Below are 19,627 nucleotides of genomic sequence, written 5' to 3'. Positions count from 1 at the left end.
AAATGCATGTTTGAGCTGTTTTAACTGAAAGCAACTTGCACTGACCAGTACTACTGTTTTGTCTCAAGATGCACAGACCAGTAATGTTTTTTTCTAGGGCACATTTATAAAAGCTATTTAAATGCCCTAATTGAAATAAGGCCTAATCCTGGCTTTGTCTAAGCCCTGTCTGTGAAACCGTTTCTTAATCTAAGATACACTGCAAAAAAATATTTTCTTAATCAGTATTATTGTCTTGTTTTCTATAGTAAAAATAAATAAATATACTAAAAACAAGATACATTTATTTCATAGTCACAACTCATTAATATTTCATATAATACTCCTTTAATAGTTTAATAAATAAAATATATTTTAAAGAGTATACTTCAGTGTGAAATGAATGTAATGCGTTTGGACACACACGTTAAATGAAAAGTATTAATTTAAATAAAAAATTTAAGTTTACATTTATTTGAACTTTAGAGTGCTTTTGGCCGACAGAAGTAGGACTTAAGTACATCTTTATATATAATTTCATAATTACTACTGTCTTTAAATAGGGTTAAAATGTACTGCTGAATGCAATGACAAGCACCTATGAAAAACTACTTACTTACTTTAGAACACTTGTATTCCTCGGTTAGACTAGTGAGAGGTAGTTCCATGGTTCCATTTTGCCATAGAGGCTGATGTTAGTTAAACATCATGAGACACTGAGCCAGTTTTTTGAAGTGATGGTTCGCTCCATCTTCGCCACGGTTGTTAATGGGACTTCATACACAGAGAGTGTGTATTGGCCAGTGTGACCATTGTCCAGGGGAAGAGTCCGAACTGTTGGTAACAGAGAATCAATTTCCCCATTTCTTGTTGATGTTGTCCAGGCCATTAGCAATCTCTTTTGCTTGGTTGTTGCACCTGCTCTTTGACCTTAAGGCTTGAGTTATACCATCTGCCTAGGCTTTAGACAGGCTGCTCAGACACTGTTGGTATTGGGTCGTCACCCGATGCAGAACCTTGTTTCTCTAAGCACCCCTTTGACTATGGAGATGCTGCCAGATCATGCTTGCATGCTCTAAGCAGCCAGAGAATCCTGGAATTCCTGCTTTCTGTACAGATGCATCAATGTACTTGTTTCTTTCCAGAAAGGCATACAGCATCGGTGCTACGATGCAAAAAAATATTTTGCCCTCGACGTTGAAAAGGCAGATTGGCCGAAATTGGCTGATGTCTGATGCACCCTTTTCTTTTGGTATTAGCACACCGCAAGCTCTTTGCCAAGCCTTGGGAATTTTTTGCATCTGCCATACTACCCTCATGAGGCTCCACAGAAAGCGTAGGATGTCCAGTGTGTTCTTGTAGAGCTTGTATGATACTCCGTTAGATCTCGGAACCTATGCTACTATTGCTCGCCAGACCATGTTTTCTACCTCTTTCCATTTAGGAGGGCTAGTGTCCAGGTTGAATTCAGGTGGTTGAATTAGCGAGATGACAGGTGGGATGACTATCTGTTCATGCCTTTTTGTGTCATGGTGGACGTTTTCCAGGTGTTTCTCCAATTCCTGCCTTGATGTTTTCAGAGTTCCACTTTTTTTCTTTTGCGAAGAGGTCTTTGACAAACTTGAAAGGGTATTTATTACAACAGGGTCTTTGCTTGTTCTTTCTTCTTGCGCCATTTCATCAAGTTCTCTGCCTTTTGCAAAGTTGCTCAACATCAACCTCTCAGCATCACAGGCTCTTTTCCACTGTTTTTTCTTTTGTCTCCTCTCTTTGACTAGCCTCTCAATCTCTTGCTGCCTTCTGGATTTGGCTGGTGTGGTTCTTTCCACTTCTCCCTTTAGCCACTCCGAAGTGCTCTTCTCCGTAGGTTCCACTTTCAAGCTTCCACTGGTGTGCCTACTTGTTGCTCCAAGATTTGCGTTAGATCACTGTTAATTGTTTACCATTCTTTTTTGTTAACAGCTTTGGGACACTTCACACCAGGTTTGCGGCCTTCAGTCTTTTTTTCACTTAGAGGTCTTTGTGGTTGCGTTGGCTCCTCGAACCCACATTTCTGTGCTAGTAGCTCTCTCTCCAGTAACAGGGGTGCTGATGCTCTGCAAACTTTGGTTTGTGTCCTGTCACTTGACTGATTTGACCAGTTACCTTGTAAGAAGTACTGGTCAATGCGAGGCCCTTGTCTCTGCTCTCTCAAGAACCTTTTTTTCCCTTGGTGAATCCTCAAACCCTTCTCTGATGTTATTTTCTCCCAACCACAAATGCACACCTGAAGCTTGCATTTTGCTGTCATCGTGGATGTCTTGTGTGATGTGCTCTCCTTGTCCATAGTTGTTTCCTTACTTGGGTCTGTACAGGGCCGGATTTACCTCATATTGTGATGTAGGCAAAATGAAATTTTGACGCACTCGAGAGAGTTTTTGCTATTACGGGGTCGAGGCCCACTGCCGCCAGCGAGCCGCTGGTGGGCCCTCCCCCACCTAGAAACAACGGTGACAACGAGGCCTGGGGCCATAGTCCTCTGCCGTCGCCACGCGCCGGTCCTTTTCTCTGGCGAGCTGGACTCGACGCGAAATGTTCCGGTAATAAGGAAGTAAGTCTGGAATCTCCAGTCGAGCCGCCGCTAGGCTGCTTTGAGGAGGAGGACTCCGTTCTTCCAAGACGTCCACGAGCACGTGGTAAAGTCATGGTCTGTTCAGTCCAGACGCAGACCACACCGCGTCAGGCGTGGGTCTGTCACTGACTTTGCCACAAAATGCCCCGTTCTGAGAATGGAAGTGCACAGCCGCTATTTTGTGGTGCCCAAGAGGGATGGAGGACCAGCCCCCCCCCCCCCTTAACATGTGAGCTCACTCGTAGAAATCTATCGACTCTTCATGGGCCATGTAAGCGCGTCTTTAGGGTTCTATGTTTTGCAACTGGCAGATCTTCACAGAACAGTGCTTTCGGTGAGTGATTATCCTAAATAATCTCCTAGTCTTGAGTCTTGACTACGGGTTTGCACAGTCATTGCCGCTTCGGCTGCTGACACTGTGCTTATGTATACTGATATGTGTTTTTGCCACAGCTCATTGGTCTGGCCCTGCCTATCAGCTGTCAGCACTCCCAGAGGAGCGACACTATTGACTGTTGTTTTACTCTGTGATTGGTGTAAATGGTGCCAGGACACTGACGTTGACCCGGTGGTTCCCCCATGTCCGATTTTTGGCGTTTCCTACAGCACAGACTGGAAAATAATGTGAGTGCACCCACGCTGAAGGACTACGTGGCCGCTACTGCTTCGTTCTGTTCCCCGGTTACGGGCAATCGATCGGAAGGCATGCTCTGGTGGTCAGATTCTCAGGAGAGCAAGGAGATTATGTCCATCATGGCCGCCTTCAGTGCCACCATGGGATCTAGCTCTTGTTTTGAGGGCTCATTCTCTACTGCCTTTAAAGCTCTTGGTTTCGATTGCTATTAAGGAGCTCTCCCTGGATAAAACAAAAAAAAAGAAAAGAAAAACGGCTATGCTCCATGCCCTTGCTTCAGCTAAGAGCATTGGAGACTTTTTATCTGTTTCTGACCCGGCGACTGCAGTGTTACTTTCCGACCGAGACGGGGCTACGTGCCTAAGTCTCTCTCTAACGTTACACGCTTTAAAGCACAGGATGTTTCTCAGCTGAGCTGTCATCCTCATGTGACGCTGACGCTCAGAGCGCTTGCCCTTTAACAGGGCTTTGCGGATGTATGTGAATCGCGCGGCCACCTTCTTACAGTCGGGCCAGCTTTTCGTGTGCTTTGGTTGCTGTACTAAGGGAAAGACGTCAACTGTCTCAAAACAGAGACTTTTCTAACATATGAGCTCATTCGACGAGGGCTGTTGCCTCTTCGTGGGCCTGGTCTAGAGGTATGTCTATCCAGGATTTATGTTGACTATCTGCTTCTATGTTTTGCTGCTGGCTGGTCTTCTCAGAACACCTTCGCCAGATTTTACAAGCTGGATGCACCGTCTGTGGCGTCTCAAGTGCTTTCAGTGAATTAAAGGCAGGTTAGGCAGGATTTTTCTAAAAAACTTTTTCCCAAATTTGTTTAAACTGTCTTTATATACCAATACATAATTAAAATGTAAGTACTCTGAAAAAGAGAGTATAAACATTGAGTGTCTGTAGTCCTCTCAGGACTGCAATAAGCACAGCTACTTATTCCATTCACTCCCACCCCCTCCCTTCTGGGCTCCTTCCAAAGCCATGCCCCCAAAACACATGAATGCGCAATGCCGACCACTCAGCTTGGAGGACGCGTTTGCCAGCGCCGAGCGGAGAGGAGCGCAGTGCATGTAGTGACATCATGTCAGAATCACATGTAATAAAATACCTAACTTTATCATTATGAATATAAACAACTAACATGGCTGTTAGTACTCACTATCAAGCTAGCATATCGATACTGGTAAAGTTTAAAATATATTGAGTTTGATTCGGTAACGAGCTAGTAACATAAGGCAAAGCTAAAAACAGGTTGCATTGATACACGTTTTCCCATTACCATCAGTTACACTGTGATGAAGGTGAATTTTGTGTAAGATTCATAAGATATACGGTGTTTTGCATGTAAGAGCTTCCACGATGAAAGCACTGTTGGCTCTGATGAGGACTAACGTTACACTCCGGTGACAAGTAGCCTACCTTTCTACCTTACTAGTTCCTTTTTTTGCCTTGTTTGCCTTCGCTGACTGTATATGCAGGTACTGAGAATTTTGACTGCTCTTTCTCTGCCATAATTGTGATTCTTCCTAGCTTCCGTGCCTCTCTCCGTGCCTCTTCCCCTCCTCGAGTCAAACGGATGCGCGCGTGTGGGCAGCTCCTGTAGCGGCAGGGGTGGTAGCCATTATAGCGAGGGAGAGTGACAGTCGCCTGGCCAATCAAAAGTTGATCACCAATCAAAACTTAAACTGCCTTTAAGTTCCTTACTCATGTATTGTGAACGGTTCTATTTGTACGCAGTGGTTACCGCTATGACTCTGTGTATATGGCTACTAGTGTATAATACAGCTGTTACCGCTAACACCTTTGACACTGTGTTTACTTTCATGCTTGAGTGGTTATTGCGTTTGTCTGCCCTAGATCAGTGCAGCCTTCACTTTCATTGCGTTTGTATATGCAAATTTTGATAGGGTCGGGGATGATGTCTCATTGGTCTAGTTCCGCCTATCAGATGCAAGCACTCCTAGCAGCGCGGTTATTGGATGACTGTCTCTTCCGTGGCTGGTGTAACTTATCTTCACTACTCTCACGGTGGGATTTAATACAGTTCCCGCAGCATAACTACGCAATGTAGAGTTACCGCTCTCGAAAGGGAACGTCTCAGCTTACTATCGTAACCTTGATTCCCTGAGAGACGGGAACGAGACATTGCGTTAGCGGCCGTGTTCGCTGTTCAATCAGCTGTGCAGCGTTCAGTCGTTTTTCTGACGCAATTGTCGCGCCCATGTATTTTATACTGCCCGTGAGCCTGTCAGTATTTGCATACTTCGCGACAATTGGCCAGCTGTTCCAAGCTGACATTAGCCCATAAGATTTCAACAAAAGTGGAAAAGGGAGGAGTTCCCGGCCCGCAGTGTAGCTACGTAATGTCTCGTTCCCGCCTCTCAGGGAACCCGATGTTACGATAGTAAGCAGATACATTTTTTTTTTCAAAAAAGTTTTTTTTCCATTTGGCCAAAATCTCACTTTATAATAAAGAGCTATGCATAGGCTATTTGGCTGTGACTCAAAGGTAAATGCAAGAAGCATTCTCCGCTCCTCAAATACATAAAAGATTACCGGTACCCTTTATATATAAAGTGTTACTTAAGTAAAGAAATCGCTGTACTGGTACTCAAATAACCAGTTCTGTAAAAAAGCAGAGACACTCCAAATTGCTTGTGGCAGTTCATTCAGGATAGAGATGTTATGAGGTTTGACTGACAGTTTGAGGAGGCAATGGAGTTACGAGATTTGATCACAAGCTCTTTTTAATACTTCTCATTGGTTAAATATTGCAAAACCCACAGACAGACGTAAAGGGTAACCATAGTAATGATTTATGTTCAAAATTACTATTATTTTAAATTGTATTAATTTCTAAAGTAATTGTCTCACATAGTTTTAGCATTAGAGTGAAAATTACACTGAAAATGTGTACAATTTACCAATTTACTCATGGAACTGCATTAAAATCTCTATATCTCTGGAACTGTAGGGTCTTTAAAATGAAGAGACCATGAAAAACAAAATCTAAAAGGATTTTTAAGATATCTTTATTACCTCTCGAGTTACAGGCATGCAAACTTGGGCAAAAAACACAAGTGCTTTTTCCTATTTTAGAACTCACCGTTGGCATATAATGCTTCAAACATTGCTAAAGTAAACAGATTTAACTTATAGACCTACCAGTATCTATGTATGTCATTTTTACCCCCCTGCAATTTAACCCCTCTACAAAATAGTGGATTACTCAGCAAATATACAGCAATTACGTTTAATATTTTGGCTTTCATCACTATTTATGTCTTTCTTCACAATTTTTTTTTTTTTTAAAGGGACTATATGTAGGAATTTCTCCCATCTAGTGGTGAAATTGTATTTTGCATTCAAACGAATAATGCTCTCCAGCGCCTCACTTTTTCAAATGCGCGTTGCATCTACGGTAGCCGTTATGTACCAAAAAGCTATGACAAGATGTCTTATAATAGCACTTCAAGTTTTCCTTCGGGTGAACAGGTTTGTTATTTAAAACAAACTGAAACTTGAAACAACGAAAAAAAGAATGCTACAGTATGAATTACTGAATGTGAAAAACATTAACCATGGTAATTAGTAGTAATGCCTTTACTCCTTATATTTTTTGAAGTACGTGCATTGTTAGATATCATCATCATCAGAGCCTTCTCTAACATTACTTTACTTAATAGCTGCTATTCATCAAAGAGCCTGTTTAACTTTAAACTATAAATGTTCTACTGTCTATATAATAAAGTAAACAACCAAGCAATGAAAAAAAAGTTTGTAATTAAGACCGTAACATTGACTTACCTGTCGAGAAGAAAGCAGGCAACTTCAGGGTCTCTTTTGAAAGCTTTCTCCTGCATTAGCTATCCCGACATTAACCCTTGTTTTTGTAATCTCCGGTCACGTTTCCTTTTACGGTCTATTTTGGACTTTTTTGACGACGAGGACTCATCCTGTGACTCAGCATATGTATGAATGAACGGTGTATAAATAACCGTGCAGTACATCCTTTTAAACTTGCCGGGGCATTGACAAGGGCCTCTCACTGCTCTGCTCCTCTGCTTCTGCTGGCTTCAGTCACGTGACGCTGATTCTGAACGAAAACGCGTTATGGAAACGCGTTGGCCTAGTAGTTTTTGTCCCTCTCTGCTATTATAGTTTTTCAAGATGGCGGAACTACATGGAAGCCTCCGTGGACCTACCCGTCTCATGTATATAAAGATAATAAATTCTTCGTTTACGAGGATTAGTCTGATCATTGGCATAGGTATTTGTACACCATTGAGGGCATATTTATGAATAAAAATATTGATTTTAGATAATAAAATACCTAAAAAGCTACACATAGTCCCTTTAAGAAAATCTAAAATTTAAGCCAGGGAAGTTTTCAAAATTTGGTTGATTTGACATGGAATGACCCAAAATATATGTTTAATGTAATTTATATTAAAAGTTGTATGTCATGTATTACATGTATTTTTAATTACACATTTACACATTTTTTAATTACACATTTGTGAGGGAGGGGGGTGAGCCAGGGAAGTTTCACAAAACAGTCTCAAAATAGTCTAATATAGCTATAGCTTTATTTTTTTTTAACAGAGCCATTAGAGAACATATCTATGTATGATTTATAATTTGAAGGTATCCTCTCTTACCAACTTCATTCTTCTTTCCATATTATTTCACAGAAATTAAGACCTGGTCATTTACTGGTGTAGAGGGACAATTGTGGTTTCTCTAGCAGTATTCCTACTAATATTGATTAATGCCTACCAAAAAGTCAACGTGTGTTATGACGCGTATCTTTGGGCAATAACAGTGGAACTGTACAATGGCTATATTTAGTCAAAACTAGAAAAGAGTATATATAAATAATTATAAACTACATATAAATAAACAATCCTACTTTCAAAATATACCTCCCCGGTGAAATATTTTATGTAAAATGTGTGTCAAACAGCTCTGGTCTCCCATATATCTAACTCTTAATAAATAATCCCCTCCCACCACACACAACCACACACATACATACACCCCATCCCCTGTTTTAGCAATAACCAATTATGTACAGTTGAAAATCACAGTAATTACCAATGTTGTAGAAAACTCAATAATCAATTATGTATATAGAGAAGGAAAACACAGTACACTGGCAGCTGGGTTGCCAGCCAGTTGCTGCATTTAAATGGATTGTAATTCAATTACATTTTCACTCTGAATAGAGAATACAGGAAGCAAATGTATTCTTTAATAAAACTTTAAAAAAAAAAATCAAAAATCACCAGAAGGTCACAGAGATTTTATTGTTTTCAACACATCTAGCAATAAGTGAAGAATGAAAAATTAAGCTTGTTATAATGATGAGCTGTTTAACTGTGACTGTCAATAAATGGATATTCATATTCAAATCATGTAATATGCATTACTTATTTTATTTATGCATTTATTTTGGCTGAAACAATTTAACTAAACAGCACTTAAACATTAAGAACTAGTTGGTGTTGATAGCCTAATGGTTAGCACACTGACATATAGTGCAATTGTGCCTCCAGTGACCTGAGTTCGATTCCTAGGTCCTTTGCTGATCCCATCCCCCTCTCCACTGTCCTGTCTAGCAAAAGAAAAAAAGCAGTACTAAAAAGCAGTACTTGCAAATTAGAGAGTTTTACTTTATAGTTACATGGTTACTACTGTAAATGAATACAGAGAACATATGGTTATTTCTTCTACAGTAAGTTACTTGACAATTGCTGCCAGTTAATTACTGTGAATACTTTTACTGTAAGCTACTTGTCACTTGCTGCCAGTTAATTACTGTGAATTTCACAGTCAGTTTCTTACAGTGTATTCCAAATATGTATAATGAGGCTATGAGGAAGAAGTATTCATAGTTTCATTCCGGAAAGGCCCAGCTGGCCCAACTCAATCAAGGTTGTGGTAAAAAAAAGCCAAAGAGAGACAACAGTTAGTTTAGAAACTATTATTTTGCAATTATTTTGCAGTTGCTGGAGACAAGGTTAACAGAGACAAATGGAGAAAGAGCACTGTGAAAGACAGAAATGGTGGAGCTCAATGTAAGAGGAGGAAGATGTTGTTTATGTGGATTCATGCAGGAGCTACAGTGAAGACTGGAGTCTGCTGGGACACATCCTCTAATGTGTTATTTACTGCCTTTGTTTGAAATCTCTAATTCAAAGTAGATGTTGTATTTTCAGTTTCCGTGTCCAGAGATCGGGTCGTCAGGGCCCCCGCCTTCGACTGCCGCCCGATCCACTAAGCACCGTCCCCTTATGATCCCTCCTGCAGGTGGTGAGCCCACGGGAGGACGGCCCCACGTCACTCTTTCAGGCTAAGCCCCAACCCCGGGCCTGGCTCCAGGGTGGGGCTCCGGCTGCGCCATGCCGGGCAATGTCACGGTCCTTGTTCTTAAATCGATCATAAAGGGTTTATGAACCGCTCTTAGCCTGACCCGTCACCTAGGAACTGTTTGCCTTGGGAGACCCTACCAGGGGCATATAGCCATGGACAACATAGCTCTTAGGATCATTCGGGTACTCAAACCCCTCCACCACAATAAGGTGGCATTTCATTTCATTTTTATGGACAGAATTTCTAGACGCAGCCAGGGGCTGGAGAGTGTCCTGTTTGGGGACCACATGATTTCCTCTCTGCTTTTTGCGGATGATGTTGTCATGTTGGCCTCATCGCATCAGGACCTCCAGCATGCACTGGTATGGTTTGCAGCCGAGTGTGAAGCGGCTGGGATGAGAATCAGCACCTCCAAGTCCGAGGCCAGGGTTCTCAGTCGGAAAAGGGTGGCTTGCCCGCTTCAGTTTGGTGGAGAGTTCCTGTCTCAAGTGGAGGAGTTCAGGTATCTTGTGGTCTTGTTCACGAGTGAGGGAAGTATGGAATGGGAGATTGACCGACGGATCGGTGCAGCTTCTGCAGTAATGCAGTCGATGTACCGGTCTGTCATGGTGAAGAAGGAGCTGAGCTGCAAGGCGAAGCTCTCGATTTACCGGTCAATCTACTTTCCTACTCTCACCTATGGTCATGAGCTGTGGGTCATGACCGAAAGGATAAGATCCCAGATACAGGCGGCCGAAATGAGCTTTCTCCGCAGGGTGGCTGGGCGCTCCCTTAGAGATAGGGTGAGGAGCTCGGTCACTCGGGAGGAGCTCAGAGTAGAGCCACTGCTCCTCCACATCAAGAGGGGCCAGCTGAGGTGGCTCGGGCATCTGTTCCGGATGCCTCCTGGACGCCTTCCCAGGGAGGTGTTCCGGGCACATCCCACCGGGAGGAGACCCAGAGGAAGACCTAGGACATGCTGGAGGGACTATGTCTCCCGGCTGGCCTGGGAACGCTTCGGTATTGCCCCGGAAGAGCTGAAGGAAGTGTCTAGGGAGAGGGAAGTCTGGGCATCTCTGCTTAGACTGCTGCCCCTGCGACTGATAATTATTACAAAAATGCCCTTTTTAAAAAGTGTGTTAAGAAACTGGTAAGAAAGTTAACTTTCTTACACTTTACACTTAAGTGGCCTTATATTTCATTAATATTAAATTATCTGTACATTGTTTTTAAATTTGAACTACAAGGCGTAAATTGCAACAGGCATATAGCTCTGACTATTGTGAATCAGACTCAGTCGGCACTCAGTCAGCACATTTTGTGGGCCCAAAGCAGATTTTCAAAAGCTAATCACCCCTCATTCCCCAATATACACATCCTACACTGACATCTTATTGTAATTTTTCCCAAATTGTCTTATGTATGCTTAAGATATAAATATGAAGATATATTTACTTATTAAGCACACTTATGAAGCAGTGATTTTAGCCAATTTTGCCAATGGGAAATGACCTACAATAGAGAACAATCTCTTTTTTTGGGACTGGCATGTTTTAGTCTAGATTAAAATGCAAAAATGTATAATAGTAAACAAAAATGTTTTTAACAAAACTCTTAATGACTGTTTGAAAACATGTAAATAATGTTTGACTTCCTTTCTGCATTGTCAGTGACAAGCAGGTGTCAGAAACAACTGGGTTACTATTGTGTCATTCAAGGAACAGCAGGAACAGGAATGGTGCTTTGGTAGGGATCCCTATTTGTCAGGCGTTCTGACGTATTCAGTCTGATTGACTGAAAGGGAACGTCTGGGGAGGGAAGGAGGGAACGGAGATGTTACTTCCCGTGCACGCACATGCAAGAATGTGCGAATGAAGTGATACCTGCAAGGTCTGACCACGGGCTGAAGGTTGGGCGACAGGCCGAGGTGATTGCCACCCAGTGCATGCCGCGCTGCCATGCCCATCTCGGGACTCTGCCATGAAGCCAGTGCTGAAGCAGTCTCATATGAAGCAACCCAAGTGGTGTGACTGCGGCTGCGGATGCCATTCCCCAGGAGCCTCTGAAATACTTTTAGTGGAACTGCCGTCCTGTCCTTGAATGAATTCAGGCAGTTGAGCACTGACTGAGCACGCTCGTTCGTGAGACATGTTGTTATGTTGATCGAGTCCAGCTCCATAGAAAAGAGATCCTCTGCACAGGGGAGAGTTTGCTCTTTTCCCTGCCGGAGCAGCAGGTCCCTGTGTCCACACAACTGCTCTCGCGAGATGGTTGATAGTCGTTGAGACAGTTGAGAATGCAAATGTCTCGACCGCAGCATCGAGATGGTCATGTTCCCTCAATGGGTACATGACTCATCCATGAAAGCCACCACAGAGTGCTTTAAGCCCAGACATGCAAGGCAGCGATCGTGACTGTCAGACGAAGCCAGGAAACGACGCAATCCAGAAAGTCATGGGTGGAATGATTTCTTTAAAAAGATGCATTGTCACACCCGTGTTTGCTGTTTTAGACAAATGAGCTCTTTTAAAGTGCTGAAGCACACAGGGAAATGGTTGCAGCATAACTTGCAAGACCTATATTTAAGTCTGCAATGTGCAGCAATGCTCTTTTAGAACTGCAGGAAGCAGTATGCAATGCTCTTGAAGCGACCACCGCTGGTCGCGGTGAAGTTTGTCTTACAATTATTTTTCTTTCTTTCTTTCTTTCTTTCTTTCTTTCTTTCTTTCACGCAGTTGTAAGTTTATATCTCATAATTCTGACTTTGTGTGAGAAAAAAGTAGAATTGCAAGTTTATATATGCACAATTCTGAGAATCAAAGTCACAATTCAGAATCTCGCAGTTTGAAACTTTTTGGAGCTGTGAGTTAGGGCCTATGTCTCTTGTAAAATTTTATGTTAGAATTGTCAGAATTGCAAGTTAAATGTGAGATCAAAATCTCGCAATTACCTTTTTTATTTTTTTATTCAGTGGTGGACAGTTATTCAGCTTCCATAGACACAAGCAAACTTTATCAAAGTAATTATTACCAAGCATTAATGTTGAGCCCCTGGTGGCCCCTGGTATGCAACCACTTATGTCGCTTATTACAGTAGGTAGGGCTGGCAATTCTTAATTACACATGAGGCAGTGCTCTTTCAGCACCTGGTTTATTAATGAATGGTTAAAGACCGAGTTGCAGCTACAGCAACGCAACTATTTAGTGAATTCGCCCCTGTGTTTGTGTGTGTACATGTTGCAGCTTGGCAGTGATTAAATGTGTAGATGTCAACATTTGAATATCTGTGATCTGTCAGCCACTTAGGGGCCAGTGGGGCCTGTCGAGTGACAGATTTACTGCAGAGAGCTTGAGGGAAAACAGCCCACCGACTTGTTCTAGTATGTTTGCTCCTTTTTGTTGATATTTTCCTATATTTTGTCCTAGCTGTAATTTCTCCATTTCCAGGACCGACACTTCCTTGGCCATCTAGGCTAAAATAGTATGTTCAGTTTAATCAGATCCTTCTGGGCTGTGGAGGACTCCTAACTGTGCTAATTACCATATGCCTGTCGTCCAATTTCTTATTTCAATTCGTCTCCCATGTGTGTGCTGACTGAATGAGATTCATGCCTGTCTTCCACTAGGAACACAGGTCTATCAATGACATATGAATGATAGTACTCTTAAGCCCCAACCACATCATATCTCACCTGTGAGACGGCCCAGAATGGCACACCCCTCCTGTCACTACATCATACATCCTTGCTCTCACATTTTTTGTCCACATTTCCGACGTCAGGTGTCTGATTTCTGACACAGCTTAAATGAATAGCTAAAACTGTAATTGTTTACTAACCCTTACAGTATGTCAGTCCAAACTGTCAGCTGTGATTTTGACATGAGGGGTGAGTAAATATATAAAAATTTTGGTGAACTGGCCCTTATAAAACTGAAACAGAAATTTAATTTAGTCAAAATGTCATTTTATTCATGAAGCCTAATTTGCATAATTTGCATCGCTTGGCTGTCGAATTTCAACGGCATCAACATTGATTCCATGTGATAATATTAGATCTAGAGTATGATTTCGGCAATGAGTAGGTCCTGACACGTGTTGTCTAACTCCAATAGAGTTCAGAATGTCTTTAAATGCCAATCCCAATGCATTTTTTTTCGTTATCTACATGTATATTTAAATCACAAGCAATTAGGACTTTATCTGTAGCCAGTACTAACTCTGATAGAAAGTCAGCAAATTCTTTGATAAAGTCTGTATGATGCCCTGGTGGCCTGTAGACAGTAGCCAGCACAAATCTCAAATGTGATTTATCATTTACACTGGATAGTGTTACATTAAGCACAAACACTTCAAAAGAATTACTTCTCAGTAATTCTGAAGATATTACTATAAATTACAGCAACACCTTTGCCTTTCAGACAAGGCTCATGTTTATAACAGTAATCTTGTGGGGTGGACTCATTTAAAGTAATGTAATCGTCCGGTTTTAGCCAGGTTTCTGTCAAACACAGCACATCTAGGTTATAATCTGTAATCATATCATTAACAATAAGTGCTTTAGTGAAGTAAGGGATTGAATATCCAGCAATATTTGTTTTGTTTGTTGAACATCAATTAAATGTTTACCCTTAAATGGGTTTAGCAGTTTTTTTGTATGTCCTAATTCGGGGAACAGACACAGTCTCTGGGTGATATCTAGGTGAAAGAGTCTCTATGTGATGTGATTTATCTGACCTCAGTGACGTGAGACAGCTAGCAGATGGTCGGTTTAGCCAGTTTGTCTGCTTCCTGACCTGAGCCCCAATTCATGTTTGAGCTCTAAGACTATGCGCCATATTACTAGACAGAAGAGCAGCACCATCCCAGGAGAGATGAATTCCATCTCTTTTCAACAGGTCAGGTCTGCCCCAAAAACTTTTCCAATTGTCTATGAATTCTATATTATTTTGCGGACACCACTTAGACAGCCAGCCATTGAGTGAGGACAGTCTACTAAGTATCTCATCACTCCTGCGAACAGGAAGGGGGCCAGAGCAAATTACTCTGCCTGACATCGTACTTGCGAGTTTACACACCTCTTTAACGTTAATTTTGGTGATCTCCGACTGGCAAAGTCGAACATCATTACTGCCGACGTGAATAATAATCTTAGAGAATTTACAATTAGCATTAGCTAGCACTTTTAAATTTGCTTTGATGTCAGGCGCTCTGGCTCCTGGCAAACATGTGACTATGGTGGCTGGTGTCTCTATTTTCACGTTCCGTGTAATAGAATCGCCAATAACTAGGGCACATTCAGCAGGATTCACAGGTGGTGTTTCACCGAGTGGGAAGAATCTATTTGTTATGGTAATCGGAACAGAAGAGCGGTGTTTTGTCCCGCGACTACAGAGTCTCACAGTCACCCAGTTGCCCTGCTGCACGGGCTCTACAGCCAGAACCGAACAATGACCAGAGTTCACTAAGCTAGTCGCATCCAAAGCAGTATCTAAAGCCCTTGCATTCTTACTATCCTTGATTCAAGTTTGGATGCGTGTCTCCAGTTTTGAAATCTTCTCCGTTAGCCTGACTATCTCCCTGCATTTATCACATGTGTAGTCCTCACCGCTGACAGAGAAGGCTATACTATACATGTGACACAAAGTGCAAGTGACAATAACAGGAGAAGACATTATTCACCGTGTTTGTTGATCCTACTTCTTGATACTTGTTGATCCTGATCCTACTTACCACAGTTGTTTAATAGACTCGTAAAAGGTGTGAGCGCGCATGATGGCAGGTTAACAGGCTAGCGAGATACTTGCATGTTGTGCTAGCAATAATGATTTAGATAAAAGCTAGCGATGTCAAATTAATGTGATAGGCAATATTAGATATTGATGAGTAAGTTATATTTAGCAATATAAACAACAAGGAATGATAGTAAATAGAGATTCAAAGCAGAAAGCTACACGTAACATACAGACACAAACCAGCAGCAAGGCAGACAGGAGCAATCAATCAGCGTGTGAGCAGTGAGTGAGAAAGCCCTTGTGTTCTCGTACTACGTCATCATCAACCGTCGTACAGAGGACGCATGAAAGTGCCTGGATGTGTACTTGATATCGAGGATGCATCGAATGCAGGCCGTTTCTCAATACCAAATACACAGACTTCGGACTTGCATCCTTGGTAGTTCAGACTTGCCAAGTTCGACTCAGGAGAACGAACTCCCGAGGACGGAAGGACTCAAGTCTGGTAATTCTGCAAATGGAACAGCAGCGTTCTTGATAGTGTCACTCTGCTCAGTCTGGCTGGTTATGTATATTTAGGCAACAATAAAACAAAATATGTTATAAAACACCACTCTGCCTCTTTTCATTTTCATTTAAAAATCTTAAACATATGAATAGCCACACAAATGTGGTTCAGTTCAGGCAACGAGTAGCTACAATGATTATCTTCACAAGAACTATAAAACACAACCCTGCCTTTTTTTGTTTTCATTTAAATAAAATGAAACATTATAATATTGATCATTAAAACTGACATTTAACAAAAAGAGACAGGGTTGTGCAATTTTATTTTATTATACATGTAGCCTACACAGAGTGAAGAGAATGTACATACATATTTTAAATATATAAAATAAAATTACAAAACCCTTTTTGTTAAATGTCAGTTTTAATGATCAATAATAGCCATTATAAAAGAATAAGAAGCCTAAAAGGTATAATAATCTATACAATAAGAAATAAAGCAAACGATTCAGTAAAACATAAGTCACCTCTCTAGGCTACAACGTTAAAGTTAAATAGCCTAAATATATAAAGTTATGAAACTTCACTCTGCCCTCAGACAAAAGATTTGCAAGGGAACAAATTATAGATTAAAGAGACCAAAGATCACCTGTTAGATATACACAAGAACGAATTATATCTCGAGACTAGACTATACAAGTTATAGACTATAGACTAGAGACATCAGAGCCAGCGACAAACGTCAGAAGGACTAGCCGAGGAAGGGCTGTTCCAGGTGGGGTATATGAGCACTGAGCGCCTGGTGATCACCTGGATCTCACAACTCTGAAAACGTCGGATACAATTTTAAAATAGGCGCTATATTTATAAATAAACCACATATTTGAGCTTTAATCAACTACATTCTCGACTGAAAAATTCTTAAAACTACATTTCGTGACACAATAACAGCAGTATTTTTAAATTACGCTGGGTTTCTCCTCTGCTATTGATGCTTGCTGGTTGGTGCGAGATGCATTCTGGGATACCTGGCTGTCTCAAGTCCGCACAAGTCACCTCTCGATGCATCCTCGATAAAAGGGGCGGATCAAGAACACATCCAGGGATTTGAACTGGACTTGGCTAGATGTGAACTTTGATTTGGAGCAGTACTTGGGCAGCGACTGATGACGTTTCACAAGTCCACAAGAACACAAGTACTGTACAGACAAGAATGCATATTGAGAAACGGCCGCAGACTTGAGAGAATCGAACCATTAAAAAATCCCAGAAGACACTGCGGGTGGTCGACATATGGAAGCCTGTAAGCTTTGAACTTTGTGTTCTAACTTAAGAGATTCCCGCTGCAAGCTCGAAATATGTGACAGCTTGTGAAAGTAAACATTTGTCCATCTCTTTTACTTCATTTTTAATAAAGTGATAAAGACCTTAAGAAATCAGCAGTATTTTTATTGGCATATTAAAAAGAATCTTAACATTGACAAAGCATAGGTAACGCATAGGCTACTCATTTTCATAAATACACACAGTAAAATTAAAAAAGATATAAACTTATATAAAAAAAAACAATGTCTATAATAATATGAAAGAAATGTTTAATAGGCTGTGACATTTGTTTGTGATGTTATGTTGTATTTATTATGCTTTGGTCATTATCGCTATTTGCTGAGATGGTCAGTTAAGCAGCAAGATCGCAGGACATCTCAATTCTCACAAAGATGCGTTCTGTGTCCTCGATTCTTTCCGAGTTTGTTCTTTCAAGGTCGCCTCGCAAGACCGGTCTCAATGAGAACGCAAGTCCTTTCTTTGCGTTCTTGGAATTGAGAAACAGCCTTTGCGAGGCTTTTAGTAAAAAAGTGTAGAGTAACATGTTGTGTTATTGACTCACCTTGTCAAAACATGAAATTTGTGATCATTAAACAGGCAGTTTAATGAACCTTTGTAGCATATTCTATTTGTTCTGGTGGTGTTTTGATGAATTGGATGAGCTAAGTGGTTTTGTTTCTCCTTCAGGTTATGGTATTGGACTGCCCCAGAACTCGCCACTCACCTCCAACATATCTGAATTCATCAGCCGTTACAAGTCAGATGGCTACATGGACATGCTGCATGACAAGTGGTACAAGGTTGTGCCGTGCGGAAAGAGAGTCTTTGCTGTTACAGAGGTGAGCAGGTTTCAATTTAATTGAAAGTGAAAAGAAAAATGAACCAGGGTGCATGCATAGTGCGAGAAATCTTCAGAGGTGGCCCAAAACCGAACTGGGTCATTTTGTTTTATGATTAACAAATTAATAAATATGTATTTGTATAATTCCTATATCAGTTAAATCCTTTTAACCAGATTAGAAGCATGTAATGAATTCATGGTTGACAGTGTCACTTTCCGATCTCATACATTTGAACTGTTTGATGGTGTTATCCAAGCAATGTAAATGTAAATGTGTTGATTGGATTTTGTGGTTGAATGTTACATTTAGATTTCACCTAGATGTTTTTAGATACAGTTATATTGTTGTTAAATGGAGATTATTAAGTGATACAGCAAATAAATAAGGCATAATATATAAAGAGAAATTAATGTATTTTTCAGTAATGAAACTGCACATTATCTCACACATGGCTAAATAAATCTCAGATAAATAAATAAATGGAAAACAATTAATTAAGTTCAGCTGACATACTGCTAAAAAAATATCCAAAAATTTTTAATTCAGAAATTTAAAGGGTTCATAAAATGAGAAATCTAATTCTCCTTGATCTTTTGATGAGGTCTTTAAAACATCCTGCAAGTTTCATAGATTAAAACATCCACCTCATTATAAAAAATACATTTATGTAATCATGCTCTAGAAATAGCTTGTTTTTATATTGTACAGGATATTGTACAGTGTTGGATATTATATGCAGGTAGGACATCAGGACATTCAGACCAAATGCAATGATTTGACGAGCAATTTTTGGTCCTGAGACTTCCACAGAAGATATGTTTTAATATTTAGACCACTTCTTTTATTGATTGCTATCAGAATGTGAAGAGAGTTTCAACCAGTATAAAAAAAGTGTTTATAAAAAAAGTGCCTATACACTACCTTTAACGTCATTATCTGAACACTTTGTCTGTAAATGACGGTTTTATTTGGATAATACTAATAGCGAGGGGCCGTTGATACTTTTCCTATGCAATGACGTTATATTTAAAATCTTAGAGGGGAACGGGACAAAAAAATGGTGACATCATCTTGGGTGTGTGCCAGTGGGTGTGTCCTAATTCTGTCATTCTCTAGAATAGGAATGTCCTTCCCACTAATTCCACCTGCCTCTGACTAGCAAGTAGGAAATCATGGTTTACTGACTTTGAAATATCCCAGCTTCCTGTTTCAAAAAATAGATAATAAAACTGCGTTCAACACCATTTTATGAGGTCTTAAAGCTCAGTCATAAAATATTTGTGCCAATCAATCAAACCTCCAAACCTGCCTGTCATGTACTACCAAATTACATTTTTCTTTAATTAATTACTTGATGCATTATCAAATCAAACAAATCTTCTGAGATCATGGTGGTGACACCATCCTGTCATTCTTCATATGATAGAGCCAATAGAGAGCTCAAATGTTTATCATTTCCACAGAGCCCCTTTAAGTCTTACAGGCTGATGTGAGTAAGTGATGTTTGCTTTAGCGATCGGTGGCAGAGAGGCTTCAGTTTTTACATATTGATTTGGCTCAGTACCTTCACTAACTTATCTTGTGTCATTATCTCCGGTGCTGACAGAGGTGTGCGTTAGATCTGCTTGAAACCTCAGAAGATTTC

At 40.8% G+C, this 19,627-nt stretch overlaps 1 protein-coding gene across 1 annotated transcript in view; it reads left to right on the top strand.

Moving 5' to 3' along the window:
* Positions 1 to 19,627, top strand: part of grin3bb (glutamate receptor, ionotropic, N-methyl-D-aspartate 3Bb) — a 101,335-nt gene that overhangs the window by 72,994 nt on the left and 8,714 nt on the right. The window contains exon 6 of the mRNA XM_079857665.1: positions 17,828 to 17,979. Coding sequence (XP_079713791.1) covers positions 17,828 to 17,979 — 152 coding nt within the window. The remainder of the gene's footprint in view (positions 1 to 17,827; positions 17,980 to 19,627) is intronic.

This window comes from Squalius cephalus, assembly GCF_949319135.1.
Source record: "Squalius cephalus genome assembly, chromosome: 22".
In the NCBI taxonomy this organism is placed as follows: domain Eukaryota; kingdom Metazoa; phylum Chordata; class Actinopteri; order Cypriniformes; family Leuciscidae; genus Squalius; species Squalius cephalus.
Note: the sequence above shows the minus strand (reverse complement) of the source record. Positions and strands in the feature narration are given on the sequence as shown.